The sequence below is a fragment of the Zea mays genome, chromosome 9 (assembly GCF_902167145.1).
Source record: "Zea mays cultivar B73 chromosome 9, Zm-B73-REFERENCE-NAM-5.0, whole genome shotgun sequence".
Classification (NCBI taxonomy): Eukaryota; Viridiplantae; Streptophyta; class Magnoliopsida; order Poales; family Poaceae; genus Zea; species Zea mays.
The window spans coordinates 145,619,618-145,647,407 of NC_050104.1; the positions used below are offsets into that span (position 1 = coordinate 145,619,618).

The 27,790-nt window shown below is 47.9% G+C and overlaps 2 protein-coding genes and 1 pseudogene across 9 annotated transcripts; all 3 read left to right on the plus strand.

The window, feature by feature from the left end:
* The first annotated feature begins 4,216 nt into the window (after nt 1-4,216).
* LOC100285998 (uncharacterized) lies at nt 4,217-16,620 on the plus strand. 5 transcript variants are annotated; one of them, XM_008660512.4, is made up of 6 exons: nt 4,217-5,064; nt 7,141-7,216; nt 7,301-7,416; nt 8,240-9,536; nt 16,064-16,246; nt 16,357-16,620. In XM_008660512.4, the coding sequence occupies exons 1-4, from the start codon at nt 4,548-4,550 to the stop codon at nt 8,752-8,754; spliced, it is 1,224 nt and encodes a 407-aa protein (XP_008658734.1). In that variant the 5' UTR covers nt 4,217-4,547; the 3' UTR covers nt 8,755-9,536; nt 16,064-16,246; nt 16,357-16,620. The 5 variants fall into 5 exon arrangements, with proteins under 5 accessions (XP_008658734.1, XP_008658735.1, XP_035818190.1 ...); XM_008660513.4 differs by having other exon boundaries at nt 8,240-9,335; XM_035962297.1 differs by lacking the exon at nt 16,064-16,246.
* Nucleotides 16,089-16,635, plus strand: LOC111590116 (uncharacterized; annotated as a pseudogene).
* Nucleotides 16,636-24,892: 8,257 nt separating this feature from the next.
* On the plus strand, nt 24,893-27,077 carry LOC100273654 (Dof zinc finger protein DOF2.2). Of its 4 annotated transcripts, none has more exons than XM_020543547.3 (2): nt 24,893-25,212; nt 25,482-27,077. In XM_020543547.3, the coding sequence occupies exons 1-2, from the start codon at nt 25,153-25,155 to the stop codon at nt 26,583-26,585; spliced, it is 1,164 nt and encodes a 387-aa protein (XP_020399136.1). In that variant the 5' UTR covers nt 24,893-25,152; the 3' UTR covers nt 26,586-27,077. The 4 variants fall into 4 exon arrangements, with proteins under 4 accessions (XP_020399136.1, NP_001141540.1, XP_020399137.1 ...); NM_001148068.2 differs by having other exon boundaries at nt 24,982-25,212; nt 25,479-26,903; XM_020543548.3 differs by lacking the exon at nt 24,893-25,212 and adding an exon at nt 25,232-25,367 and having other exon boundaries at nt 25,479-27,077.
* The last annotated feature ends 713 nt before the right edge of the window (nt 27,078-27,790 follow it).

Sequence of the window (27,790 nt, forward strand, 5' to 3'; positions counted from 1 at the left end):
TGTCCGGTGTGCACCGGACTGTCCGGTGAGCCAACGGTCGGTCGAGCCAACGGTCGGCCGCAGAATCTGCGCGCGACACGTGGCCTGGCCAACGGTCGGGAGGGGGCACCGGACTGTCCGGTGTGCACCGGACTGTCCGGTGCGCCAGATCTGCAACGGTCGGCAACGGTCGACTGGACTGTTTAAGGAAAGAAATCGGGCACCGGACAGTGTCCGGTGTGCACCGGACTGTCCGGTGCGCCCGACGACAGAAGGCAAGGATGGCCTTCCAGATTTGTTCTCAACGACTCCTAGCTGCCTTGGGGCTATAAAAGGGACCCCTAGGCGCATGGAGGAGGACACCAAGCATTCCTACAACCTTTCTAAGCACCAAGACATTGATCTCGCGCATTTGATTCATTGTGATAGCATATAGAGCTTTTGTGGAGTTGTGAACTCTTTGAGTTGTGTTGCGAGCTCTTGTTGCTGCTTGTATGCGTGTTGCTCTGATCTTTTGAAGTCTTGTGTGCGTTGCTCATTCCCCCCTTGCTCTGTGTTTATTTGTGAACTTCAATTGTAAGGGCGAGAGGCTCCAAGTTGTGGAGATTCCTCGCAAACGGGATTGAGAAAAAGCAAGCAAAACACCGTGGTATTCAAGTTGGTCTTTGGACCACTTGAGAGGGGTTGATTGCAACCCTCGTCCATTGGGACGCCACAACGTGGAGTAGGCAAGCGTTGGTCTTGGCCGAACCACGGGATAAACCACTGTGTCATCTCTGTGTTTGATCTCTCGTGGTATTGTGTTTTGTTGAGACTCCTCTCTAGCCACTTGGCAATAATTGTGCTAACACTTAACAAGTTTTTGTGGCTATAAGTTTAAGTTTTACAGGATCACCTATTCACCCCCCCTCTAGGTGCTCTCACCGAGGCCATCCGGGAACTCTCAACAGAGGCCTCAGGTGTCATTTCATCCAAGTGAAGCCGACGCTTCACTAGCAGCAGCACCCGCCAGCGTTGGAAGGCGGCGACGACCCCGGGTGTGGTAAGCCTGTGGTCCCATAGTCTCCGCAGAGCATCCAACAGCGGCAGCACCCGCCAGCGTTGGAAGGCGGCGACGACCCCGGGTGCGGTAAGCCCGCGGTCCCAGAGTCTCTGCAGAGCATCCAACAGCGGCTGCAACTGGGTCTAGTGCTCTCGCGGAGTGCCCCACCTCCAGTCTTCCCCTGCCGTGAAGACGACGTGCTAGGTATACACCGGCAACCACTCATTGTCATTGCAGATGTAGATTCAGCGATCATGCCACCCCTTGTTTGATGATGTGAGGGTGGCAGGGATGTAGAGCTGCGCTCAATCCGAGCGCAGCTAGAGCATGCAACCACCGACCCTCATCGCAGGGCGCACCTTCTTCACGTCCATGGAGAGGGAGAACGGCTCTGCCCGAAATAGGTGGATCCACATGTTCTAGTGGGGCTTGATCCCTAGATACACCTCGTAGACCATGGTGAAGATGGTCGCCTGAGCGATGGAGTTGGGGTTGAAGTTGTGGAGCTCCACCCTGTAGTAATGCAGGAGCGCCTGCATGAAACATATTGCGGGCACCCCGAACCCCCGCTCATGGAAAGAGGTGAATCTCACCACATAGCCCGCGGGCGGGGCTGGCTCCTGCTCGTCCCCCAAAGCGTACCACTCAGACTGCGGCCCGTAGGAGCGGGGGCAGAGCAGCCTGGCGTCCACCAAGGCTCGCAAATCCTCGTCGGTGACAGAGGAGATGGGACACAGGTTGTGGGGAGGAAGAACGCTTAGCTTCTTAGCAATTGCAACCGAGGAGGAAGACAAAGGAGAGGGCTCAAGCACTTTTCTCACTTTCTGTGGCTAAGGTAAAGGCGGCTAGGGCTGGGAGGCAAGAACAAGGTAAGGAACCGAGAGAATCCCCTCTCGAGCGAATATATAGGGACTCGATGCTGAGGTCCGTGCGACCGGGGTTGAATGGTCCCACTAGTCAGCGGGGATACGTATCCGGCATCGTGCTTGATAGAGACCCTTCGGTACCGCTCCCACGGTCTGGACATGGCTTGGTGATGATCTGTCTTATCATGTCGTCGTGGCTTGATAGTACTAGGTCGACTCTTCCCCCTATAGAGGTGTTCGTCTGAGAGCCGATTGTTGTCTTGCTGGGCTGCTCAGTAGACAGATTGATCGGCAGCCCCGCCTCGTAGTGTTGCTCGGCGAGCGGTTGGTCGGCAATCCCGCCTCGTTGGGTTGCTCGTCAGGAGGATTGGTCAGCCGTCCAGTCCCACCGGGTTGCTCGACGGGCGAGTTGTTCGAGAGGGTTGGTCGGCAGACCCGCCCCGCCAGGTTGCTCGACAGTTGGACCGGTCAGTTATTTGGTCGTCTTTGGGAGGCCTTTTGGGCCTTCTTCGGGCTCCCGGTTCTCAGGTACCTGACACCACTCTTCTCTGAAGTGTTCTCCATTCGAAGCTTTGTATGGAGTGGATTAAAATTGGGGAGTGTCACTTGTAATAGTATCTTCGGATCCCTCATAGGCTTAGCTCACATTACAATAGCGCCAAGACTTCTTGCAAATGATAAAAGCTAATTTGTCCACAACACAAAATCGGTTGAAACATTATGTCGATGTTAAGAGATCTCCAAGGCAATTTCAAGTGGGGGACATGGTATATTTGAAGCTACAACCGTCTTCCCAATATTTAGCGTTTCATCGGTCATGTGCTAAACTGTCTTTCAAATAATTTGGTCCTCTTCCCATCTTGAAGAAGTTGGGTACTGCTGCCTACAAGTTACATCTTCCTGCATCGGCAACTATCCATCCAATATTACATGTTTCACAACTCAAGCCTCATGTTCTTAACAATGCTCCAGTATTCAGGGATACACCTGCTTTGGCATTCTCTGAAGATGTTGCTCCTATGCCAGAAGCTATTTTAGACCGACACTTGGTCAGAAAAGGATCGAGATCTATAACCCAGGTATTAATCAAATAGGTTGGTCTTCTAGCAGAGATGGCTTCTTGGGAGGACTACACCGTGCTCATGACTCGTTTTCCACGTGCAACCATCTGAAGACTAGCTGGTTCTTCCGGGGGAGGTATTGTCACGAATGAGGATGGCTACGACTGAACACATGAGTATATTTCTGGGAACATATTATTGTAAAAGAACAAATATAGTTGGTGGGACATATTGGGTTGATGTGGTGGCCAGCTGTGTATATAAAGCCAGATGTGTACTGTTCTCGATATGAAAATAATGAAGAAATTATACCCCACCTCATACCTCTCTTTTCTCTTATAAATCCTTTTTCTCATGTTCTTCGCGCTCAACTCTGGTGATCACCGGACTCTCTGCTACTGGTTGTGATATGGAGGCAGGGAGCCAGGTATCGACGAGCGGCGGCTCCAGCTGCACACTACGCTTAGGCGGCGACGTGCTGGTGGCTGGTCCCTTCTCAACGCCGTGAATTGCACGATTCACGGTTGACGAGTTAGGGTTTGCTTTGTGCGTGAGTGCGCCCGTGGGCGGCTTGGGTTGTTGTCATGTAAGCTAGCTCGCTCCGATTTGGAATTATACCGTCTGACTGGTTGCCCATATCAACTCATCTCGGACCATCACATGCGTTGATTTTGTTTGAGCTTATGTTTGGTTGACTGTACGTGGTAGATGCAGGTTGCATGAGTAGATGCAAAACAAGTCATTTTAAGATTATTAACCTGCATCCGTCTGTATCCGTCCGTACGTCCAAAACTACGGTATCCAGCCGGCCAAGGCGCGCCCAGCCTGTCCATACACACGCAACTATATGGTGAGCTCACAAATACAATTCGGTTCAGCTTGTTAACAGTTCGCGAGTCTGGTCGAGGCGAGCTTTATCAAGCTCGAGCCAGCTCACCAAGCTCGAGCTATTTTCCAACCGAATATGTAAGGTTGTGACAGTGGTCAAAGTTTGTTCGAAAAGAAATTCCACAGATGCATCGACTCTTTCGCCATCAGGCTTGGTTGGTCAACACGCCGGACGCGTGCTTCGCCCCTCGTAGCCATCGAGGTTGGCATTGTAGAATTCTTCAGAAAAGAAAGATTAACCTCCTAATCTCCGCTGTATTCTACAGCCTACCGAGATTAGTTAACCATTCGCCTTGATGCTCCCTGCCGTGTCTGAAACTCTAGAGTCTCGACTGGGTTTGGAGTTTGGACTTTGGAGGACTCCCTCCACTCCTCCAGTGAGGCAGCAGAAGCCGGCAGGCAATAATTACGACACGCCATACGCTGCACGCCCGTACCGTACCGCCGGCGCACAACCCGCCCGATTTCCTTGCACGAAACGCCGCTGCTTCGGGCTTGCGCTGCGGTGCGGGTAAGGCGCTCACCTCACCTTCACCTACATCTCGCACTCTGTCCGTCTGTCTCCACCAGCTACCGAGCCAGCCAGCAAACAAGCAAGCAACCGACTGCCCCCTTGCCCGTACGCAGTACACCTCGCGCCGGTGAGCGAGCGAATGCCGCGGGAGCTCTAGCCCTCGGCTCCTCGCCCGGGCCGGCGTGTCGTTCCGATCCATGAGGAAGCTGCCGCCAGCGCACCGCCTCCGGTGGATGCGCGCGCTGCTCCTCGCGCTCCCGCTCGTCTCGCTCCCCATCCTCTACGCGGCGCTCGGCGCGGCGCGCTCGTCGGCCTCGGCGGCGCGGCCGCCGCCGCCGCCGCCGCAGCAGCAGCAGCAGCGGAGGCCGCCGCCGAGGCTGGCGTACCTCATAACGGGCGCAGGCCCCGGGGACGGCCCGCGGATCCGGAGGCTGATGCGGGCGCTCTACCACCCCTGGAACTACTACCTCGTCGGAGTGGCGGGGGAGGACGAGCGGACGGATCTCGAAGCCTTCGTGCGCGCCCAGGAGGCGCCGCGCCGGTACGGCAATGTCCGGGTGTCGGCCGCGGGGGAGTGGGGCTCCGTCTCGCGGAGGGGCCCCACCGAATTGGCCTCCACGCTCCACGCCGCCGCGGTGCTGCTCCGGGAGTTCGACGGCTGGAGCTGGTTCATCAATCTTAGCGCCTCCGATTACCCGCTCATGCCCCAAGATGGTAAAATTCAACTCCCTCGTTTATATGGAAATAGCTTCTAGCCCCCCACAATATTGTTTCGTAGCTTGCAACTACGAATGTGTTTATGTTTCAGCATGACATTGTAGCATCATGCTAAACCAGCCATATCACCAACTTTTAGGTTCCTTATACGTACTACAGAATTACGTATTTACGTGTCCAGAAATTGGCCCTGTCTAGTTACCTTATTTTTTTTCTTGTGCCATTTTATTTAATCTACACTAAAGCTAAATTTCACTCGAGTGTCAGTCTATTTTTTTTCCCCTCTTGTCTTTCTCTCTTTTCTTCTCCATCTCCGGTGGGCTGAGAAAGGGTCGGGGGAGGCAGGGTGACAGGCGGGTGGGCGTAGAAAGAGGGTCGGGGAGGCAGGGCGGCAGGCAGAGAAGGCGGGCGAGGCCGAGGTGCTGCTGCCAGCCTGCCAGAGTGGATGGCAGAGGCAGTGGCTGGACGGGGTTGGTGCAGGGGCGACCATGACCATGGCAGTGGGGGGAGGAGAAGAAGGAGGTCACTGCAGGAGTGGTATGGTCTCGACGGGGTGTTCCGGCGAGACCTGGTTGGGCTTCAGTACGAAAAAAAATCAGGTGCGGGGAGGGATAGACAAACTCCATTTATGGTGTCAAGCTCTTCTCATATTTATGTCATTGATTTTGTTATATTTGAGAGTACCATAAAATCTGTTATATGTTTTGTGCCAGAAAAGGATAATTGTTATGTATTGTTGAGTACTTGCCAAAGGGTCTGTTTATTTCACCTTTTTTTTTTGAAAATCTAGTTGTGGGAAGAATCTGGCTGTGGGGAGAACCCGAGTATCGTGGAGATTACGTGCGGAGAAAGATGAAGGAGTCCGTAGGATTTAGAATCTAAAAAGTGACAGATTCCTACTATCGCGGCGACTCGGGCGATTCTGTGTTCATGTTGATTTCGAACGGTTTTTACTAAAGTGATTCTCACAAAAGCGGGCTGAAAAACTAGGCGTTTGGCAGTCCACGACAACTTCTGGCAGCCAGAGGCTGAAAAAAGCTGAAACAAATAGGTCCAAAGTGCTTGCTATGCAAAATCCAGCTGGAGTTTAGTGTTTTCGGGCTGACTGGTTCTGTCTTCTGTTCATTTGGGAAACAATTGGGTCATGCAATTCCATAGTGAACAACATTATACACTTCAAATTTATTTGTTCTCTAAATTCCCTATCTGTTTCACCAGCTGGGTTCTGCTAGCTGATTCTCTATTTATGTCATGTTAGTGGCTTCAAACACATCTCTACACGGTAAAAGCCTGGCAAGTTTTGAATTTTAATAACCTCTTCTGGTCAGTTTATTGTAAGGTAGTATCTAATAGTGCTTATGGTTCCTCATTTAACGAGACCCAGATTTATTGAGAACCGAGTTTAAGCTAGATATAGAGAGTAAATACAGACAAGGATGAGGTTATCAGTTTTTCTAATTCCGATGCAAATTTTTCTGCCACAGACACCACAAATAGAAAGATAAACTGAATAAGTATAAGCTACTCTTCGTATTCTGGAAATATCATCTAGTTCTATCTAACAAACAGACCTAGCAGCATCAAATTCAGCCTTTTTAGGGTCGTTTTAACACTTCTGGGAACCCCATTCTTTGCTCAATATTGTCCCTTATAAGTTATAACCCTGCAACTGAGCCTAGCATTGTACTAACTACCAAGTTAATCAACTTAACATCATAACATGACGTGGCAAGTGAATCGAGTTCATCACAGTTGGGTCCATCTTAATGTGTAACGTAAGGGACAAAAACTCAATTGTCAAGAACAGTAAATGCTGGATCTCAATATTAATACTACTGTTGTGAGTTTGAAGGATTGGATGCAGAGGAAGTTGTTCAAGTTTCTGGACCTAGAATTTTTAAGGCCATCAATATCTATTATCTATGCATTGTTTTTCAAAAGAAAAAGTTACTAACCTTCACCCAATGTATTGATTTGTAGCACAACAATTGTTTGAATTGCTCTGTCACCTGACTGATTGTCCCCACCAGTTACTGAAACTAATGTTTATGTTGTTGTCCTCATATTTATCAGACATCCTTCATATCTTCTCATACATGCCAAGAGACCTCAATTTCATTGAGCACACAAGCAATATTGGTTGGAAAGAGTAAGCATATGATTTCAATATTCTGTGGTTCTTTATTCTTAACCTCTCTTTTTTTTATTATGATTCTTGGGTTGCATGTTGCAGGTATCAAAGAGCCCGACCAATCATTGTAGACCCAGCATTGCAGGTCCCAAATAAAACTGAGGTTGTAACAACAAAGGAGAAAAGGAGTATGCCCTCAGCTTTCAAAATATTTGTAGGTACTGTCTGACATCTTCACTGACTACTGAATTTATGTTTGGCTAATCAAATGGTCACTTCCAATGCCCTGTAGCAGACAACACTTCGCTGTACCGATGTTGCCTAGTTGTCTTTCGTGCACTCCAGAAGAATCTCTTTAAGCAAACTTGTGATAATTTGTGTGTTCTATCTATTAGACAACATAGATGTCAATTGTCGTGGGTCATGTCAATGTTTACTTAGATGGTTATGAAATTATCGGCTGTACCAATTTGGGTCTGTCTAATTGCTACAATGAAGTTATTAGGTGTTTGTGGAGTAGTTTTTATATCTGACATATTAAAAGGATACCTCTAAATTCTTTTAATAAAAGGTAATAAACCAGTAACTGCATCAAGCCAAGCTGTATAAAAATCTTTGATGAAACACCTTGCATGATACGATGTTGCATCACAGCATACTGCATCCTTTAGGTATAAAATTGAGCAGCGGTGCTGAACTAGGGACATAGGATTAAAAATCCTTTTTTTTTTTGGTGAAACATGTACATCTTATATTGCCTACCGGTTAAGATCTTTGAGAATGCTGACTGATGATCTTTACGATGTTGATTGCCTTGTCAATCATTGTTTCGCCTGCATTTTTGGCAGTTGACGTCACGAATGCTCTCCCTGGTTATACTGTTGGGTATTTTTCTTTCTTAGTAGAATTACAGAACATCAACAGTTGAGAAGCATTTTCTTGATCAAAGTTCAGTTTTGTCTTTATTCTTCCTACTGTGGCTAAGGCAATGCTCTTTTCTTGTAAATTCTACTTCTAACGAATACAACTCCTTTGATACAGGTTCGTCTTGGGTGATGCTTAGTAGATCATTCCTGGAGTTTTGCTTACTGGGATGGGATAACCTTCCTCGCACACTACTCATGTATTTCACCAACTTCCTCTCGTCCTCAGAAGGCTACTTCCACACAGTGATCTGCAACTCAGAGTACTACCAGAACACCACTGTGAACAGTGATCTGCGCTTCATGGCATGGGATAACCCACCTCGGACGCACCCTGCTAACCTCACAACAGAGCATTTTGATGCAATGGCAGACAGCGGGGCGCCGTTTGCACACTCATTTGCCAATGATAACTCAGTCCTGGATATGATCGACGCCAAGTTGTTGGGGCGAGCACCTGACCGCTTCACGCCGGGTGGATGGTGCCTGGGTAGCTCAGTAGGCGGGAAAGATCCGTGTACCTTCTTGGGAAGGTCCTTTATTCTCAGGCCGACCAAAGGCTCGGCCAAGCTAGAGAAGTTGCTGTTGAAACTTTTGGAACCTGATAACTTCAGGCCTAAACAGTGTAAATAACACTCATTTTACATGGTAGCCAGTTCTTTTTTTTTTTGTGGTAGTGTTCAGAAGCCGAAGTTTGATGACATGTTTCTTGTTGTTGCGGCAGTAGGCATTACATACAGATGTTTTATACTTGCAACCGGAAAGCTCAACTCACAAGTGATTTGAGATCATACACGATACATGTACTCTTGCTGTTTCATCACTTCTACGGCTGTACAACAACCGATGATAATGAGAGGTTCGCTGGAAGTCAGTCTGATATGAGAGGTTGCCCTAGGTTTCGGCCCCACCCTGTTCCATCCGGGAATTAACCGGTTCGGTTCGTGTGGGAGTTTATCATACATTTTGTTTTGGCAACATTGGTAAAGTAAAATTCCTGAGCGCTGCAGCAGTTTTTGAACACGAAAGTGAAGACGCTTTGGTCGTTAAAGATCGCAAATCCCACTCACCTCAAGTCACTTCCCAACTTGGACATGGCGGTCCACTCCCACCTTCCCGAAACTGCTCGTACGATCTCAAGCACGGCTCCTCCCTAGTTGTCGGCTCTCGGCCGCATCACCATCCCCGTCGCCCCGAGCAGTCTCGTTCTCCAGGTACTTCTCTGATTCTCTCTTTCTTCGTCATGGCTTACCCTTCCGGATCGGTGCTTTCTCCCCGCCGCAGTAAGAATCCCCCCACCCACGGGTTCCGGTTACCACTCGGCGGTAGACCTGACGGTGTTGAGGTGTTTCCGCTTGCTGGAACAACTTCGCTGGCGCCTGCAAGCTGTTCGACCGAATGCTTCTGCGAATGAAGTTAGTCTCACCTCATCATATCGAGGCTTGCGTGCTACCGTTCAGTTTCATGCAATCATGCCCGTATTCATCTACAATTATTCTACCGATTTAAAGCTTCTACCTGTTGGTCCCTGTAGTGAGAACCACGTTCACTGATACTTTGGTTGCTTTCTGCTGTTCAAATCAGTATGCTTAAACTGGATAACGCAAGATGTCCATATAGTGTAAAACACATACTTATTGCAAATGTGTTCAAGCACCATTCGTTCTACTTCCACCCGAGGTTTCCTTCAAGCATTTCATCTCTCCCACATTGATTTGTTACTCCTTGAATTATTGCTCTTCTGTATGTGTTGTGGTGCTGAGGTGGGATTTAGGGCTACTCACTGTAAGTAGAGGGACTCTAACTCTCATCAGAGGATGACACTATGAGTTGGGGCAATTTTCTGTTTATTTCCTCAAACACTACACAATGCCATACCCGTCTAAGGGTCGGGATACATATTTATAGCCCAAGGGGCTGCAGCATATGCTTCCTAGAGTTGCGAATATGCTGTCCTACAAATTGCACTAACCACTAGGTGCTGTTGTACTCTAGTCAAAAAGGAAAAAAACTGCAGCAAGTTGCTGTCCTCCAAAAGCTGAAACTGAAAAAAGGAGATGCCTGCAGGCTGTCCTCGCAGTCAAAAGAGTCAAAAGACTGCTGCTGTGCTGCCTGCCGCAGTCCTTGCTGTCTGCCAAAGGAGATGCCTGCAGGCTGTCCTCGCAGTCAAAAGACTGCTGCTGTGCTGCCTGCCGCAGTCCTTGCTGTCTGCCGCAGTCCTTGCAGTCAAAAGCTGCTGTCCTGCAGCAGAGATGCTGTGCGGACTGCGGGCTGTCCTCCACACATGACTTATTCCATCATTCTCCCCCTAAGTCTTGTGTGTCGCCTTGTGGGAAAGTTGAGCCATTCCGGACCTGGAGCAAAGCTCAACAAACTTAATCTTCCCAAGGGGCTTGGTGAGCAGGTCTGCAAGCTGATCCTTGGTGTTGATGTAGCGCGCCTTGATGCTCCCTTCTGCCAAGCAGTCTCGGATGAAGTGGTATCTCAGCCGGATGTGCTTGCTCCGTTCATGGAACACGGGGTTCTTGGCCAATGCCAGAGCGGACTGGCTGTCCACCCTGAGTTCCACCGCTCCAGTGTCTCTCCCGAGGAGATCACCGAGCAGTCGAGCCAGCCAGAGCGCCTGAGTTGAAGCAGTGGACGCCGCTATGTACTCGGCCTCGCAGCTGGACATGGCCACCACCTGCTGCTTGACCGACTGCCAGCTAATGAGGCACTTGCCGAGGAAGAAGAGGATCCCGCTTGTGCTCTTGCTAGTGTCGATGTCGCCGGCGTGGTCGCTGTCGCTGTACCCGACAAGGTGTGCCTCCCCAGGGCACCTCGGGTAGTAGAGACCGTGGTCGAGAGTCCCCGCAACATAGCGGATGATCCTCTTCACAGCCTGCTCATGCTCCGTCGTCGGTCGCTGCAAGAACCGACTAACGTAGCCGACGGAGTATGCCAAGTCAGGTCGTGTGTGGACGAGGTAGCGAAGGCTCCCCACAAGACGCCGGTACTGAGTAGCATCCACCTCCTCCGTCGTGCTGTCGCGACTCAGCTTCAGCCTCTCCTCCATCGGAGTGAGAGCTGGGTTGCAGTCGGTGAGCCCAGCCAGCTCAACAATGCGCCTGGCATAGGCGGTCTGGCGAAGTGTGATCCCGGAGTCTCCCTGGTGCACCTCAATCCCCAGGTAGAAGGAGAGATGCCCCAGGTCACTCATTTGGAAGGTGGCCTTCATCTCTTCCTTGAACGCTGCCACCTCTGCATCCTTGGCGCCGGTGATCACCAAGTCGTCGACGTAGACACCCACCAGCAGGGCATTATCTCCATTGCCCCGCCGATAGATGGCCGCCTCGTGCGGGCTTGGCATGAAGCCCATCCTCTTGAGCGTGGAATCCAGCTTGGCATTCCACGCCCTTGGTGCCTGTCGCAAGCCGTAGAGAGCCTTGCGCAGGCGCAACACCTTGCCCTCCTTGCCAGGGATCGCAAAACCTGGCGGCTGGTGTACATAGACCTCCTCCTTTAAGTCGCCGTTAAGAAACGCCGACTTGACATCCATGTGATGAACATGCCAGCCCTCCAGGGCTGCCAGCGCAAGGAGGAGTCGCACGGATTCCATCCGTGCTACAGGGGCGAAGGCATCGTCGAAGTCGATCCCCTCCTGCTGTAAGAAACCGCGTGCCACCAAGCGAGCCTTATGCTTGACGATGGCGCCGGCTTCATCCCTCTTCAGTTTGAACACCCACTTAAGGGTGATCGCGCGATGACCATGAGGGAGATCAGCGAGCTCCCAAGTGCGGTTCGTCTCAACCGCGTCCATCTCCGACTGCATCGCGGCACGCCAAGCCGCATGTTGCTCGGCCTCCGCGAAAGACCGAGGCTCACCATCGTCGCATGCAAGATGCAACTCTCCTGCCAGAATGCGAGATGCAGGGCCTGACACCGACGGGTCGATGAGAAGGCCCTCCACCCTTCGATACCGCAACGGCTCGCCGTCGTAGCACGCGTCGACGCGCTCCTCGTCGCGGGACAGAGGGGTCACGAGCTCCACTGGGTCGTGCTCGACACGAGCTGGTGTCGGAGAGGACGTTCCCGGAGAGGGTACCGTCGGTGCTGGAGTACGTGGTGGCGAAGAGCTCGCTGTAGCCGGAGTCGTGGCTGGAGTGCGTGGTGGTGAAGAGCTCGTTGTAGCAGGAGCTGGAGAGTGTGGCGCTGGAGTCGGTGGAGACTTGGGGGCTGGGGTAGACCTGCTCGGAGAAGAGTTGCCTACTCCCCCAGCTCCCTCAAAGTGGACGTACTCGATGGTGAAGTCGTACGTCGGAGTCGTGCCGTCGTCCACCGCCTTGTCCCACGCCCATCCTCGCCCTTCGTCGAACACTACGTCGCGCGCCGTGCGCACACGCTGTGTTCTTGGGTCAAGGATGCGGTAGGCCTTCGAGCCCTCCGCGTAGCCAATGAACACCCCCGGGGTGCTCCTATCGTCGAGCTTGCTGATGTGGCCAAGCTCCTTGGTGAACGCGAGGCAGCCGAAGACCCGTAGGTGAGAGACCGCCGGCTTGCGCCCATGCCAAGCCTCGTACGGTGTCATCCCGTTGAGAGCCTTGGTGGGCGAGCGGTTGAGGATGTAAACCGCTGTCACCACCGCCTCTCCCCAGAAGATAGCTGGCATTCCTCTCTGCTTGAGGAGAGCCCGAGCCATCCCCACAACCGTCTGGTTGCGCCGCTCGACGACGCCGTTCTGCTGCGGGCTGTACGGCGCGGAGTAGTGACGCTGAACGCCCTCATCCGCGCAGTACGATGCGAACTCAGCCGCCGTGAATTCGCCGCCGTTGTCGGTGCGCAGCACGCGCAGCTTGCGGCCGCACTCCGCCTCCGCAGCGACCTGCACACGCCTGATGGCGTTCGCAGCCTCTCCCTTGCTGCCAAGGATCATCACCCACATGTAGCGGGAGAGATCGTCGACGAGCAGCAAGAAGTAGCGTCGTCCTCCTGGTGTGGCTGGTGTCACCGGGCCACACAAGTCCCCATGCACGAGCTCGAGCCTCTCCTTGGCTCGGAAGCTCGACTGCTGGGGAAAGGGGAGTCGTCTCTGCTTTGTCAACACGCAGACATCGCAGAATTGCTCCACATGGTCAAGGCACGGCAGGCCTCGTACCATCTCCTTGGCGCTGAGCCGCTTCAGGGCTTCGAAGTTAAGGTGCCCGAAGCGCTCGTGCCACTGCCATGCCCCATCATCTCGACGAGCAGCAAGGCAGCAAGGTTGTGCCACCTTCACATTGAGGATGTAAAGCCGATTTGCACTCCTGCGTACCTTGGCAAGAAGGCGACGAGAGGGATCCCAGATCCTCATTACTCCGTGCTCGACCTCCACGCGCGAACCGTTCTCATCCAGCTGTCCCAAGCTGATGATAGAGTTCCTCAACGCGGGGATGTAGTAGACTCCGGTGAGCAGCCTGTGCTCACCAGACGCGGCGGTGAAGACGACTGAGCCGGCGCCCTTGATCTCTACGCCGGAGGCGTCCCCAAACTTGACGGAGCCTCGGACGCTAGAGTCAAGCTCGGTGAAGAACTCCCGTCGGCCGGTCATGTGATGAGTGGCGCCAGTGTCGAGGCACCATCCTTCGATCATGTCCTTGTTGGAGCCGTCGCCGAGGAAAGCGCATGCTTTCGACTCATCAAGGTGGAGGAGTGCCGCTGCGGCCGGTGCCGCTGGAGATGGCTCGATGCTTGCATGTGCCAGGAGCAGGGCCTCCTCCTCCGCCTCCGCCTGTGCGACGTTGGCCTGGCCACGTCGTGGCTGCCGACAATCCCTGGCCCAGTGGCCAAGCTTGCCGCAGTTGTGGCAGCCGTCGTCTCGTGCCGGCTTCTTGTTGCCGACGGCGCCGCCTTGGGCACCTCCACGTGCACCACCCTCAGCATGTCCTCGCGCCCCGGCCTGGGCGCCTCCACGCGCCTTGCGCGGCTTGCCGCGTTTGCGGCCTCGTGTCGAGGAGGACTCCCCCTGCTTCTTGTCACCCTGGCAGGCCTCCCACTGCTCCCGAGTGAGATGTAGCTTCCCGCCGATAGTGATAGGCCCAGAGAGAGCCTGTGGTTCGTCGCCGTCGACCACCTTGAGGCGACCAATCGCCTCTTCGATCGTCATCGTGGAGAGGTCTAGCAGAGACTCGATCGAGCGAGCAATCTGCCTGTACTTCTCGGGGATGCAACGGAAGAGCTTCTCAACAGCTCTCTCCTCATCGTAGGTGTCGTCGCCGAACTGCACCATCTTCTGCAACAGAGTGTTGAGGCGGAGAGCAAAGTCATCAACATCCTCACCGGGCTTGAAGGCCAGGTTCTCCCACTCCTTGCGAAGTGCCTGCAGTGTGGTCTTGCGGGCACGATCGCTGCCGATGCGGGTCGCAGCGATGGCGTCCCAGGCTTCCTTGGCAGTCTGCTTCTGGGAAAGCGAAAACTGCATCTCGGGCGGGACTGCAGCAATGAGAGCATCCAGCGCCCGCCGATCCTCGTGGTAGTCGACGTCGTCGTAACGAACTGCTTCCCACATGTGGCGAACCTGGAGCCGTACCCTCATCACCGCGGCCCACTCGACGTAGTTGGTCTTGGTGAGGGTAGGCCACCCACCGCCGGGACCGATGTCCCTGACAATGGCTTGGGCCATGCGACGACCATGGTACCGATCCGGGGAGGGAGAACCGCGCCGCCTGTAGAGGCCGCGATCTCCGTCGACTCGGTCGCCGCCGCCGGGAGCACCGCCGGCGCGTCTACGCCCGTATGGGCTGCCGCCGCGTGCGCCCCCGCCTGGAGCGCCGTCAGCGTGTCGGCGCCTATCCGGGCTGCCGCCACGCGCGCCCCCATGGGGATGCGCGGCTGCCCACTGTGCCGCCTGCTCTCGCGCTGCTTCCCTCGCCAGCCTGAGCTCGTCGTCGGTGTTGTCGTCGACAGAAGCAGAGCTGCCAGCTCTACTGCCGCGCAGAACCTCGAGCTCTGTTGCCGCCGCACGTGCAGCATCCGCCGCCTCCGCTGCTTCTACTTCCGCTCTCGCCGCTGCCAGTTCCGCCGCCGCCAACCGTGCTGCCCTCGCCGCTGTCGCTGCAGCCGCTGCTGCTGCTCGCTCGCGTTCTTGTGCCGCGGCGACCTCGGCCTCCTGCTGGCGCCGCGCACTCGAAGTGGCCGAGCGTAGGGACATGGTGGGCTAGTGAGGGGTCGCTGCGTGTGGAAGAGGCTGTCTCAGACGAAAGGCTGCTCGTCTGAGCAGGGGAGGAAGAAACAGTTAGAGCTCTTGCTACCGACTGAGTGTGGGGAGAGGCACGGGAAGGAGATGAGCACGAGATGTTTAGGCTGCAGGATAGTTTGGCTCTGATACCAATTGTAAGTAGAGGGACTCTAACTCTCATCAGAGGATGACACTATGAGTTGGGGCAATTTTCTGTTTATTTCCTCAAACACTACACAATGCCATACCCGTCTAAGGGTCGGGATACATATTTATAGCCCAAGGGGCTGCAGCATATGCTTCCTAGAGTTGCGAATATGCTGTCCTACAAACTGCACTAACCACTACAAACTGCACTAACCACTAGGTGCTGTTGTACTCTAGTCAAAAAGGAAAAAACTGCAGCAAGTTGCTGTCCTCCAAAAGCTGAAACTGAAAAAGGAGATGCCTGCAGGCTGTCCTCGCAGTCAAAAGAGTCAAAAGACTGCTGCTGTGCTGCCTGCCGCAGTCCTTGCTGTCTGCCAAATGAGATGCCTGCAGGCTGTCCTCGCAGTCAAAAGACTGCTGCTGTGCTGCCTGCCGCAGTCCTTGCTGTCTGCCGCAGTCCTTGCAGTCAAAAGCTGCTGTGTTGCTGCTGTCCTGCAGCAGAGATGCTGTGCGGACTGCGGACTGTCCTCCACACATGACTTATTCCATCACTCACCTTACACGCTGTTGAGCTAATCACACATATCGGTCAAATCCATGAAGGTGAAGGTGAGGGTGAAGCAGCAGAATGGGTCGGTAGGCTGGTGCTTTGCACATAAACCCAAAGAAGTTTGGTGCTGTTGCGAAGCCTTGCATGCCAGAAATGGTGGCCTGGCCTTAAACAAACAGAATGATGACAAGTGCATCAGGCAGAAGTATCTTTTGGTTGCATGCACCCAAACTCAGGTTATTATCCATGTCGCTTTTCGTGTTTTGCATCCTTAGGCATTGTTTAGTCAAAGCAATGACCTTAACATTTCTTCTGCTCCTAATGCCTGCTTGTGACATGATTGCAGAAGGGGAGGCCAAAGAACGCAGCGAAGACCATCAATTACCATCTCCAGCGACTTGGGCACATCAAGTTCCTCTAGGTGCATGATTTTGATATCATTTCCGCATTAGGCTTTACTGCCCTGTGTAGAAGTTCAGGAAGAGAATTTTTTTTCCAAAATAGATTTGCTGAAACGAGGAATTAATGTGTTTGCTTAGATTGGGCAATGCTCAGCAAATAACTCTGTCAAACAATAATATATCAGCAGTATATTGATACTGTTTTTTTCTCCTTTTTCCTAAAATAAGGATCGGGTTTAGGATTTTAAGGAGCTATTGGAGATGCTCTGATGACTCTGCAGTGGGGTCTTGTCGTCTTAAACTACCTCTAGGGTGGGGCCCGCTGACCTCTCCGCGGAGGACTATTTTGTTTGTAGCAACTAGGTTACCCGTACTTAAAGACGATGACATTAGTATATAAATATATTTCACATAAAATCATGTTTAATTGAGTGTGTCTAAATTACGATTATTAGAATGAAATTCAATTCAAAGGATCTAAACATTGTTTTTAATTGAACGTATGCATGCAAACAATCTCTAGATCTAAAAGCTTAAAGCCATCAAATATTGAAATATTCACTCTTCCTCGAGACCTATGAGGCTTATACTCCTTTTGTCTTTTTAGGTTTGTCCTAAATTAATCATTATCAACTTTGATCGGTTGTACCCGATGTTTCAAAAGATTTTAAACATAAAAGTAAAATTACTAGATCATTATGACTTGAACTGTCATACTATCTAATTCTTTTAATTTAAAATAATTTAATCTTATATGTATATATATATATTGTTAGTCAAAGTTTAAATAATTTAACTTTGAACAAATCTAGAAAGGCAAACTCACGTGGATGGAGTAACTAAGAACATCTCCAAAAGCACCTTAAATCAGTGTCCTACCTTAAAAATGTAGGGCTCAACTCATAAAAAACAGCTCCAATAATATCCTATTTTACAATTTTTATCAAAAAGTATAGGACACATCATGAAGTGACACAAATATACTACACCCCATACTAGTGTCCTATCCTTGTTTTCTACATTATTCTCAACATTTTCTTTCCTAATGTAATTTAGTTTCTAAAATATATGATTTAGGGTTTAACTGTTGCCATGTAATTTGTTTTTAGTGCTCTAAACACTTTAAATTATATAACATTTTAATATTTAGGGCACTATTTTAAATCATCTTGTTAGAGATGTTCGTAGTCTACTTTCATCGTTCTCCAAGTTTATTTGACATCAACTACTACTTCCTTTGAATTTTGGAAGCCTACTAGATCTAGATGCGGATTGCTGGCCCAAATTGAGGCCCTATTAATTCAGGCCCGTGTCATGGTCTAGTGGATAATGTTTAGATCCAGTGATATTTTATCATCATTTGTCTTGTTATGTAGTATGTTGCGATATTACTATTTGTTGGCGTCCATCTAGGCACCAATCACTAGAGGTGTACTGTCCGGCGGTACTCTCTATGACAGCGCGGACGGTACGCGGCTCTGGTCCGGACGGTCCGCGACTGGGCGCAGGAGCGGCGCCTTCCCTGCATACGTACGAACGACGCTCTGGGTCAAACGATCCGCGATGACGCAGGGTTGTCTTCTTCCTCGCGGGAACCTAGATCCCGTCCCCTGGGGAGAGATCTTAGAGTGCTCTGGATTGACAGGTCACCCAGGATGTTCCTAGACGACGAAGAGTAGCCTAAAAATTATATATAATAGAGCGCGACACAAACCGACAAGGATAGGATGTCCATGTATGCTCTATTTCTACCGGTCGTTAGATTTCAGATCCACGGCGAGATAAGAGGGTAGCGCAAAACAGCAAGGACCACGGTCGGATAAGCGTGGGATTGTCCTTTTCAGTGTTGCCCTTCGTGTTCTCTACCGGACATCCAGAATCTTCCAGATTAAGATGAATATGTGTCCACCGTCCAGAAATTTCATCGCGTCGCTTTTACAGCGAAGGCACGAAGCCAACACTTATCTTCTGTGGGCACGCAGGCGACAACACCGAGCCTACGCTCGACGACGCCATGGGCTTTCCCTCACACCTATTGCACAGGCGCATGCACATAGTAGGTTTCTGCATCACCCATCATCTTCCTCGCAGCGACGACGCTCATCTTCCGCTCCCTCCCTTTCTTGCGCTTGGCACACATGCGACGACAACGACGCTCGTGCTTGATGGCGTCAGCGACTTCCCCTCTCGCCTCTCGCACAGGGTCGTTCTTGACTTTTCAGGGGCCCAATGCGAAATCCGATATGAATGCTCCATCCACACACAAATATATATAATTATACATATATTATCGAATATTTGACGTATAAAAATTATTATGCACCGTTTTGAAGTTTATAAGATAACAACTGTAAAATATAGCCAAAAACACTTATTTGTTATCTGATATCATTAAAAATATCTTCTAACAGTTTGTGATACAAAATCATCGCTTATATCATTGAGATCAATCTCATCCAACAACTTTTTTCGATATATATAGAATCGTCAAGCCATTTAATCTCTCTTGAGTTATTGTTGACCATAAATTGTTCACAAAAATATTTCAATTTTAAAAAGCTTCTCTCTACCGATGCAACCATCATGTGTATAATAAATAATACTCTCTCTCTATATCAAAATAGAATTTGTTTTGCTTATTTAGTGGGTTCATCATCATCTAATTGAATATAAATATAAAAATTAAGAGCTAAAACAAATACTATTTTGAAATAGATGGGGTATTCGATAAGTAATTGAGACATTAGTTTAACAATCTAAACGAGACTAGTCGATAGCGCATCGCTCTTTGCGTATTTATATCTAAAATAAATAGATTTAACAAGAAGAAGTGCTTGCATCCAGTGGCTAGAGGGCCCTATGTTTTTTGGACCCGGTGCGGCCACACCCTCTGCATCCCCCTGCAGTCGCATGGTGCGTTTCTGCATCTCCCATCTATATCTTCCTCAACGTCGGCACTCATCTTCCACTCCCTCCATTACTCGCGCTCGTCACACAGGTGGCAACGCTCAGGCTCGACGGCACCAGCGGCTTCTCCTCCTGCCTCTCACACGGACGCATGCACAAACCCTCTCACACAGTCCCGCTCTGCACAGCGCCTCCGCATGTCGCAGCCACCCCTCAACGGCTCCATCGCAGTGCCCCTCCTCCACACGGCCGGGCCAGGCCTGTAGGCCAGCCGGCAACCGGCCAGCCACTCGTCGTCCTCCACCCGCTCTCCCTTCTCAGCCAAACGTCTTGGCCAGGCCAGACCTACAGGCAAGCTGTTGTCGGCCGGTCGTACAAGAAATTACTTTTTATTACTGTGTCACCAACTCACCAATCGATTTGGATTCTTTAAGGGATGATGCTCCTTCAAATTTGTTTACTCCTTTGGAAACGTCTCATTGTCCCCCATTTTGGTGTGATTTTCACCTACTATATGAAAGAGTCAGACGACGTGCTGAGATGATCCAACCATTTGACAGTTCAGTGTCGCCGTTGGTGGATTTGGGTTTTGTTTCAGACTCCTAGAATCCGCGTTGGTTTTGCTGAGTTATCGCCCTTGCCTTTTGCCAATGCAATCAGTTTGGCTTTTGCAGTTTCCTGCCACAATAAATGAGAATAATTTGCTTCCTACAACTGACGCCTGGCAGCAATTCATTTGGACAGCCTACAACTTCTATTTAGAACATGTAGTATGGTTTTGTAGTAAACAAATGGTTACCTATATTCCTTTCCATACTCACCAAAATACATGTCTCTCCTAGACCTATAGACCATAAATATCATGTTCATTCGGCAAATTAAAGTATACGTTGTGAGCTGGTTGGGTGGTGCAAACAAAGACTAGAAATCATTAGTTAAACTGATCACGATCACTGCTACTCTACTATACAAGGATCCCTAAATAATTTTCGCTACTCTGCAATATATAGGAGGAGCGAGTCGGGTGCATTTGGTTGGTGTGCTAATTAGAATGGAGCAACTTCGTTCAAGTTTCTAAGGTGCCGTTTGGTTCATATATTGGTAACGTAATGGGTAACCGATAACGTTAAATCATGTTTGTTTAAGTCCAACCGTAACTGATGTCATATTACAAATGGATACCGTCTTATTTAAATTTGTTATCGCCGGTATTCGAGTGTGAATCGTTATCATTACCATTTATGTTACATTTCGTGAACCAAACGACACCTAAGAATAGACCTATTTCATTTTGTGTTTGGTAATCAAAATGAAACCGCTCTATTTTTTGTTTGGTTGAAAAGTAGAATAAAGCAGGGTCATTCCGTTCATTGTTTGGTTGGAGAGCCATATAAGTATGGATGTGAGAAAAGGAAGGAGAACACTCACATCCGTGAGAGCGCTCGCATCTAGTTGTTTTTTGGAGCGGGAGCAATCCAAATATTTACTATATATAGACTTCAGAGCCGCTCCACTCCTCTTTCACTGGAAACCAAACATCTATAAAACAGGAATGGAGCCACTCCGTTCTACCCTCCTCTCAACCAAACACACCCCATAGCAGTTAAACTGATCAGTAGCTCCTCCTATTGATCACTGCAACTTTGCTATACAAGGATCCCAAAATACATGTTTCTCCTAGACCTATAGGCTATATACCATAAATCTCATGTTTATTCTGCCAATTAAGGTGTGCTTACTCAGCCAATTGAAGTATATGATGTTTATTCCATGTTCCTCGATACAACACACACCTTCATATTTTTCATATTCGTGTTTCGTGTTTTACTCCATCATATGTGCATACCTATTTACCACACATAAAGTTGATCATTTCTTTTGTCAGAGGTCACCATTGCTGCTACAATAGGTATGACCACCATATTTCATCCATAATCACCATACTTTTCCCTCTATGTACATGTAAATACACACTTCGAATAAGTGTTCAAGTACACATGACTAACGATATGCTGCTTCCATAAATAAACATATGAACATACATCCTATACTATAAATGCACATATATACATACATAGGACCGCTGTCAAATGCGCTTAGTTCATGAAGTCCATGTAAACTTCATTTTAGCACATACAACTCTTTTGTGACAACTAAGCCCCATTTATAAAATAAAATCTAATCTGATCTGGACATTCCAACTTTTCAGCTACAAACATATTCATGTTGTTACCTCACTCAATTCAACAAACGGCCTGATAGTTGTGTATAGCATCATATATATACTTTCTTTCTTCATTCACATTCACCAAAACTTTCTTTTTTCTATTACTCTGTAGTTGAAAACTTTAGCGACACAAATATTCACTAGATTTTTTAAAAATCTATTTTAGAAAGATAATTTTAGTGAACATCTTTTTGAGACAGATACTTAAGGCAACCACTCATGATTGCTCACGAAAACAACCTTTGAAAATAGTCTGCACCAATGATTTAGACACTACCGTAATTTGGCTCTTTGCCGAGTGCCACGCAAAAAAACCCTCAGTAAAAGAAAACACTCGACGAAAAAGCACTTTGCCTAGTGCTTTTTTTCCAACACTAGGCAAAGACAATTTAAAAATCACATTTTAAAGCAGTAAATTAATTCAAATAAAAAAGTTTTCAACTATAAATTTGTATAACTCATTATGATGTACAATTTATATATTGAACATTTCTTCATATGACAAAATAAAAATAAATTTGTTCATAAAACATATATCTCTCTCGTGGTTTATGAAACTACGAGAGAGATGTATAGAATTTGTGCATATTGTTAGAACCATCATGTGAGATGAACAAATGATCAAACAACCAAAATAAAATTTGTAGACCTTGAGAAGTTAAAGAAGTTTGTAGTTGACAACTTTTTCATTTGAAGTCATATTGTCAACGAAAACTACGTCTGAATTTAAAAAATTTAAAATTTGAATTTTAAAAACGACCTCAAAAGAGAAAACCACTAACATGAAAGTTGCAGGTATTGAAGAGTTATGAAACTTTGTAGTTGACAATGTTTTGGTTTGAAATCATCTTGTTATGCAAAACTATGTTTGAATTTTGAAATTTAAAATTTTCAAACTATCTCGGATGAAAAAACCACCAAAATAAAAGTTGTAGGTCTTGAAATGTAATTAAACTTTGTAATTAACAACTTTTTGATTTGAAACCATCTTATCATTGAAAAATTCTTGTGAAGTTTTCAAATTTAAAATTCAAATTTTGTAAACGGTCTCGGATGTAGAAACTATTAAAACAAAACTTGTAAATCTCAATAAGTTATGCAACTTTATAGTTGGTCACATTTTGAAATAAACTCATTTAGTATCTTAAATAATCAAATTACTCTCGGTTTGTTATAGTACATAGAGAATGAAAACATAATATAAACATAATTGGTGTAGTAGTGTAGTGGTATAGGAGGGTATGCGCGAGAGAGAGGTTGCGAGTTCGAATCTCACCATTCACACAAAACATATATAATAAATTTGACTCCAAATAATAGTGAAAAATAATAAGTTAATGTGTAAATCTCACCATTCACACAAAACATATATAATAAATTTGACTCCAAATAATAGTGAAAAATAATAAGTTAATGTGTAAGGTAATAGAGTAGGGTTGCAGAGTTGTTCCTATAATTTAAAAAAATGTTTTGTTGTTTTTTTTTATTTTTTTCGATTCTTAATTTGCCGAGTGTTTTTCTTTGTCGAGTGCTTTTCGACACTCGGCAAAGTCTTTGCCAAGTGTCCGAAAAAAGTACTCGACAAAGAACCCTTTGCCAATAAAATATTTGTCGAGTGTTACATTCGGCAAAAGTTTTGCCGAGTGTCTTACATACTCGGCAAAGAACACGATTCCAGTAGTGAGAGATAATGATTATCATGTTATTAACAATAGTTGTGCAGTGGGATGGTAAAAAATGCTCGTTCAATGGGGTTTAGGTTTGACTCCAAGAAAACATAATCATCTTTCGCATGAAAAATTGTACTCCCTCCGTACCAAATTAGAATTCATTCTAGGGTTTTTATAGATCCATACAATATTTTATGTATGTGTTTTATATAAATGTCTAGATTCATCATCATCCAATTGAATATAGACATAAAATTAAGAGCTCAAACCAATACATACTGTTTTAGGACGGAGAGGGTAGGGGTTGTTTGAATGCACTATAGATAATAGTTAGTTGGCTAAAAATTGCTAGTGAAATTAGCTAACTATTAACTAGTTTATTAAAAATAGCTAATAATTGAAGGGGTGTTTTAATGTCTATAGCTAATTTTAGTCACTAACTATTAGCTATAGTGCGTTCAAACACTTCCTTATTATTAGATCCAAGGCGCAGCTACAGGTTTCTTCGGTGCGAGCAGGAGTTGTTTTTATTAGGTTTTGGCATTGATCAAAAACTACTAGAAGATATATATGTACTGCATAGCTACATTAGTATAGTATATATATATATATGATGCTATACACAACTACCAATTAACGTTGTTCTTCTTGCGTGCTCGCTTTTGTGCATGGCGCGTAAGCTAGCTAGGGTATAGCAACAACTCCATGCATGGCCAGAGTGCATTATCGTGTGATGCACTCACAAAGGGGAACACGCGTGCGGGTCGGTGAAGATATTTCGCTTTCACAGCTTCGACGAAAATTAAAAAAAAACTTACACGCGCGCCCACATTGCATGCACAAATTAGCTGGGCACGCAACAGACCCAAAAACATGGACCATGCATGCAAGCAAATGCGATCGATCTCCGTTTTGGTGTGGTGAAGTACTCGTAGGTATTTGCACCCTTATATTTATTACTGACCCATCATAGGTATATTAATTTGTATCGCTCTGAGATTAATTTTAAGTAATTTCTATACGTACCACCCAATACTAGTTGTTGTTTTTACTTAGAGATCAAGACTAAATATATAGTCGATTGCTAGTTGAAACCATAGTTGCAGCCAAAACCTCTTAGCCCACCTATATAATAGTTAGCTCTTTATTATTAATATATGGTCTAAGGTTTCTTCGTCCTCTAAATAAACCGGCAAACTAGGCGGTAAGTTAACACTCCGGCTTCTGCTCTCTCTCCTTTTATCTCTTCTTCAACCCAGCATTTAGCCTTGTAATAATGTTATTATACTTGCTCTTACAAAGCAAGTTGCATGCTGATTTGATCCAGCAGTTAAGATTTTTTTTATATAGTGGCATCTATTACTCTTGCTCATTTGAATCAATTCACAACTACATAATTAACGCATACCAACTTCTAATTAACGTTGTAAAGTGATCCTATAAAACTATCGTTCAGTATTGCTTCTAGTTCTTATCCTTAATGACCTGCTAAATTAGGAGTGTTAGAACTTATAAGCCACCCCCACCCCCCACCACCACACACACACATCTCGTTCTGACGCCACACATGTGAAAGCAAATTGCAAATGCTAGAAATATAAAATACAACGTATACTCATAAAAGGAGCAGATAAATTCATACTTTTGCCCTTCCTTTCTCTTTCCCAGCTTTCTCCTTTCCCTCTCATCTTTCATATTCCCTCTCTCTCATTGCTTTCTACTCTTCTTCGACTTGGTGGGATGTGATTCTCCACCACCTCCGAGCTTGCAAGAGGCGGACTCCACCTCTTTCTTCCTCGCATGCCTCCTTCTCTTTCCAAACACAAAGCCGCAGCAAAGAAAGTGCAAATTATAAAGGAAGATCAGAATTCAAAGCAGTCGAAAAGCTGACTAGCTAGAAGAGTAAAGAGAGAGAAGTATATTTCAGCAGGACCTCCATGGTGTTCCCTTCAGTGCCAGTCTACCTAGATCCACATCCACCTGATTGGAATAACCAGGTACTCATAAAGTCATAATAGCATGAGCTTCTCTCTTCATCTCTCTCCCTCTCTCTATGTTTAATAAGGTCTTCGATCTAGCTAACTTCGAATCTTGATCCGCCCATACACTTGTTCTTCTTCATGAAAAAAATGAAGGATTTTGACACAAAGATGTATTCTCAATTTCTCATCTCAATAATGAATATTCATTGGCAATTCTCTGGCTTTTTCCTTTTTCTTCTCTTTTGATACGTAACATCTAACATGCTTGTGTGCATGTGTAGCAGCAGCAAGGTCAGCAGCCGAGGGCGAGTGGGGGAGCCGATGCACCGCTGTTGCCCGTGGGTCCGATGGCTGCCACAGCGGCGGCTTCGGAGCCCGGCGGCTTGCCGAGAAGCTCATCAACGTCCAGTGCCGCCTTGGCCATGCACGCAAGGCCCAACTCGATGGCGGAGCGCGCGCGGCTGGCACGATTACCGAATCCAGAGCCGGCGCTCAAGTGCCCTCGTTGTGAGTCCACCAACACCAAGTTCTGCTACTACAACAACTACTCCCTCTCCCAGCCCCGCCACTTCTGCAAGACGTGCCGTCGCTACTGGACGCGTGGTGGATCTCTCCGCAACGTCCCCATCGGCGGAGGTTGCCGCCGCAACAAGCGCTCGTCCAAGTCCTCCGCCGCCGGGTCTTCCTCCTCCTCAAAGCCGTTCTCCTCGGGTAGGCTGCTCGGTGGTCCATCAGCTATGTCGTCCACCACCCAGGGCGCAACCGGTGCGATCATCGCTCCAGGTCTTAGCTCTTTCTCCCATCACTTGCCATTCTTGGGCTCGATGCACCCGCCAGGACCCAACCTAGGGCTAGGCTTCTCCGTCGGATTACCTCTGCTTGGCATGCAACACCTGGAAATGGTGGATCAGTTTCCGGTGGCAAGCGGCGGCGGCACCACCATCGGTGCATCTCTAGAGCAGTGGAGAGTGCAGCAGCAGCAGCAACAACAATTCCCATTCATGACTAGGGGAATACTGGACCTTCCACAACCATCGACGTACCAACTGGGCTTGGAAGCTAGCCGAGGAGGCAGCGGCTCAGATGCAGTGGCGTTCACTTTAGGGCAGTCCACGACCAGTGCTGCTACCATAACGACAAGGCAAGAAGGGTCAGCAATGAAGATGGGGGACGATAGCAAAGGACAAGACGCGAGCTTACAGAAGCAGTACACGGCAGCTCTACACCACGGATCAGGATCACACGGTGTTTGGGATGGGAATGCTGGTGGCAGCGGCAGTGGTGGTGGTGGTGGCACTGGCAGTGGCAATTCAAGTTGGCCGATGAACATCGTTTCTGCATTCCATTCTTCGTCCACCAGCGGTGGCAATGGCGATGGCTTATCGTAGTACTCCAGCTGGGGGTTAGGCCAGTGTCCTATCAAGAATATGAAGATATTGGAGATGCATGGTTGAGTTTGAGCAAATGCTAGCTATAGCTAGGACGATGGAGGAACAAGAGATGGTCAATCAGCCGGCCTATTCATCAACTGCTGTTCCTCATCAGAACTGTAAAAAACACTGCTCTAGCTCATGATGGTCACAGGTAGGAGTTTAAAGTAGACCCTTTAAAGTAAGGTTGCTCTTTGGTTAACCCTTTTTCTGCCATTTGGTTTTGAACTTAAAGGTGTTCCTGCATTGTATCCATAGCGCCACTTTTCTACTTTTCACAATATTATTGTTCACAGGGCCGGGTTAATTAATCAAAACTAATGCACGGGGTATATTATCTGATAAGCTAATAGGTATATATAGTATTTGACATGGAGACTGATTAGTTGTTTCATCTCTCGTACTTGTGTGAAGTTTGCAGAAATAAATTAATGTATAGTTTGTTGCCAAGTTACTTCAATTTATATGCTTTTGCTTCTATATATTCTATCCTGTATTTAGGGAAGTTTAATTTGATAAAAAGAACAAAGTGCAACCACGTACGTACGTACCGCGTACGTACTCCAAACATGCACTTGGTATAAATTACAGGAGACACTACCGGAATCCGAGGCTTTGCCGAGTGTTGTATTCTTTGCCGAGTGCCTTTTGTCGGGCACTCGGCAAAGAAGGCTTTGCCGAGTGCCGCACTCGGTAAAGTTAGGCTCTCGGCAAAGAGACCCTTTACCGAGTGCTAAACACTCGGCACAGGTAGGCACTCGGCAAAGACAAGTTTGCCGAGTGTAACGCACTCGGCAAACGGGGCTCTCGGCAAAGGGCCGTCAGCGGCCGTCCCAGAGCTGACGGCCGTCAGTCTTTGCCGAGAGCCAACGGCTGGCACTCGGCAAAGAGGCTTCTTTGCCGAGTGCTACGTAATAGACACTCGGCAAAGCCCTCTTTGCCGAGTGTCATATCCAGACACTCGGCAAAGTGTATTTTCATTTTTTTTATTTTGTCTCCCAAACTTTTTGTGGTATGTTCCTACACTATGTAGACCTACATGTATCATTTGTGGACAATTATAACATAGTTTCGATAGTTAGTAGATTTAGTTCGTGTATTTGAATTTCTTCGGAAAATTCAAATTTGAACTGCAGGCCACTCGAAACTTGGAAAACCGTGCA